The 2,374-nt window shown below is 58.4% G+C and overlaps 1 protein-coding gene across 1 annotated transcript in view; it reads left to right on the top strand.

Annotated features, from left to right (window-relative positions):
- The window catches only part of LOC104282137 (cytosolic purine 5'-nucleotidase-like), a 4,775-nt gene that overhangs the window by 1,081 nt on the left and 1,320 nt on the right, over positions 1–2,374 (top strand). Inside the window, exons 2-9 of the mRNA XM_009880215.1 lie at positions 215–288; positions 387–504; positions 589–684; positions 762–853; positions 961–1,018; positions 1,781–1,934; positions 2,085–2,151; positions 2,229–2,369. Of these exons, the coding sequence (XP_009878517.1) occupies positions 215–288; positions 387–504; positions 589–684; positions 762–853; positions 961–1,018; positions 1,781–1,934; positions 2,085–2,151; positions 2,229–2,369 (800 nt within the window). The remainder of the gene's footprint in view (positions 1–214; positions 289–386; positions 505–588; positions 685–761; positions 854–960; positions 1,019–1,780; positions 1,935–2,084; positions 2,152–2,228; positions 2,370–2,374) is intronic.

The raw sequence follows: 2,374 nt of genomic DNA, 5'->3' as shown, positions 1-2,374 counted from the left end.
CCCCCCCCTCCCCCACGTCTCCATTTCCAACTCAAAAGCCCATTTTTCTGCTCCAATAACTCGCTGTGGGGCCCCTGGGGCAGGGCAGGCACACAGCTCGCCCCCGCCCAGCCCAGGGCTGGGGGACGTGGGGACAGGTCCCCATCCCCTCCTCCGTGCCACCCCTAGCCCTAGACACCCCCTCACCCCATAAGTCCCCCTGTTTGCCCCCCAGGATCTTTGTCAACCGGAGCCTGGCGCTGGAGAAGATCAAGTGCTTCGGCTTTGACATGGACTACACCTTGGCCAGTGCGTTTTTCAGGTGGGGTGGGCTGAGGTGGGACAGTGGGTAGTGAGACCACCCCCCCAAGCCCCTGCCCACGCTGCCCACTTTGTCCCCCCTGCAGTGTACAAGTCCCCCGACTATGAAGAGCTGGCCTTCGCCCTGCTGCTGGAGCACCTCGTCTCCATTGGGTACCCCCATGAGATCCTTGCCTACAAGTACGACCCCACCTTCCCCACCCGGTGAGTGGTTTTTTTGGGAGTGGGGGAACACAGGGAGGGGGTGTCAGTGGGGACCCCCACCCGCTGACGGGCTGTGCGGCGCAGGGGGCTAGTGTTCGATGCCCTGTATGGGAACCTGCTGAAGGTGGACTCCCATGGGAACCTGCTGGTCTGCGCTCACGGCTTCCGCTTCCTCAAGGGGTGAGTCTGGGACCCTGGGGGCTTGGCAGGGGATGACACAACAGGGCATGGGGTGCAGCTCTGTTCTCCCTCCCCAGGACTGAAATCCTCCACTATTACCCCAACAAGTTCATCCAGCGGGACGACATGAAGCGCTTCCACATTCTCAACACACTCTTCAACCTCACTGGTGAGTGAGAACTCATGTCCCCGCACCCGTGCCCCCCACACCCCATTATGGGGTGCTGCCCTCCCCCTGTGCCCCCACGTCCCCTCTCACAGCCCCCTCCCCGGCAGAGGCCCACCTCTATGCCTGTCTCGTGGACTTCTTCACCAACTGCTCCAGATACATCAAGTAAGAGGGAGCTGGTGGGTGGGGGCTTGGACCTGCTGGATCGTGGTGGGGGTGGGTGGGATGATGGAGGGGCTGAACACAGGAAAAGTAGGCAGCAGCCTGCGATATCAGCGTCCAAAAGGCTTCAAAAAGTTCAGCTCCTTGTTGCCTCCAGAGCAATAATGATGACTTCCAGAGGTCCCTTCCAGCCTCAACGATTCTGTAATGGTACCTACTGCAGCTGACAGAGGGGTGGCGATCGGTGGAGCACATCCTTCCCAGAAGCAGTGGTCGCCTTTCCCATCTTCTCCATATCCCTCTTCCTCTTACCCACTCTTCCTTCTCCCATGCGCAGCAGTAGCAGGAACATGAAGTCTGGTTCTCCCGCATCTCTGGGCCCAGTTGTGTCCCTTCTCCTTGCCTTCCTCCTCCATTCCTTGTGTAGCAACGTTCAGTTTTGCCTACCCAGCTGAGAAACCTTGAGTTAGCTCTCAATATTCATAGCATGTTCCCTACCCTGGAGAAGGGCTGTCTGCCCTTGCCTGCTCTGGTTTTTGTGGACCTGCAGGGATTTGACACTAGGATATTAAATGAGTCCTAAGAAATACCATGAAGGCTCTGCGTTGGCATTCTCTGTAGTAAGAATTTGCTCACTAATGCAGGAAAACTTAGTAGTACTCCTTTTAGTTAGTTGATTGAAGCTGTATTCAAGAATTGCCTCCAAAAATCCTGCTATTGTATTTATGAGGCTGATTACATTATACCACATTTTGGATAAAAGAGGCCACTTACATCGCTGACCCCTCCACCCGCCCCTGACGCCCGGCAGGCCAAGACCCCACAGCGTCCCTGGCGATCCTATTTTGACCTCATTGTGGTGGACACCCGCAAACCCCTCTTCTTCGCCGAGGGCACCGTCCTGCGCCAAGTCAACACGGTGGGGACCTCTCCATCACTGTGGGGGGCAGTTGGCACTGCCTGGGCACAGCGGGGGCTCCTTTGGGGACAGCCAGGTGGATTCACCATTGGGTGGGCACAGGTAACAGTAACACAAACACCCCCATCCTGGGGTCCTCTTGTCCCACAGGACACGGGGAAGCTGCGCATCGGGACATACACTGGTCCACTCCAGCACTGCGCCGTCTACTCCGGTGGTGAGTGCCCATCCGGGCTCCACAGGCAGCGCGGGGGGACGTGCCCGCATCACCACCCTGACGTCTGGCTGTCACAGGCTCTTCGGACGTGGTGTGTGACCTGCTGGGCGTGAAGGGCAAAGACATCCTCTACATGGGGGACCACATCTTTGGGGATATCCTCAAGTCCAAGAAGCGGCAGGGCTGGCGCACCTTCCTGGTGGTGCCTGAGCTGGCCCGCGAG

The sequence above is a fragment of the Charadrius vociferus genome, unplaced genomic scaffold, assembly GCF_000708025.1.
Source record: "Charadrius vociferus isolate BGI_N301 unplaced genomic scaffold, ASM70802v2 scaffold612, whole genome shotgun sequence".
Lineage (NCBI taxonomy): Eukaryota > Metazoa > Chordata > Aves > Charadriiformes > Charadriidae > Charadrius > Charadrius vociferus.
The sequence above is the reverse complement of the archived record's forward strand: the minus strand, read 5'-3'. Positions and strand labels throughout refer to the sequence as shown.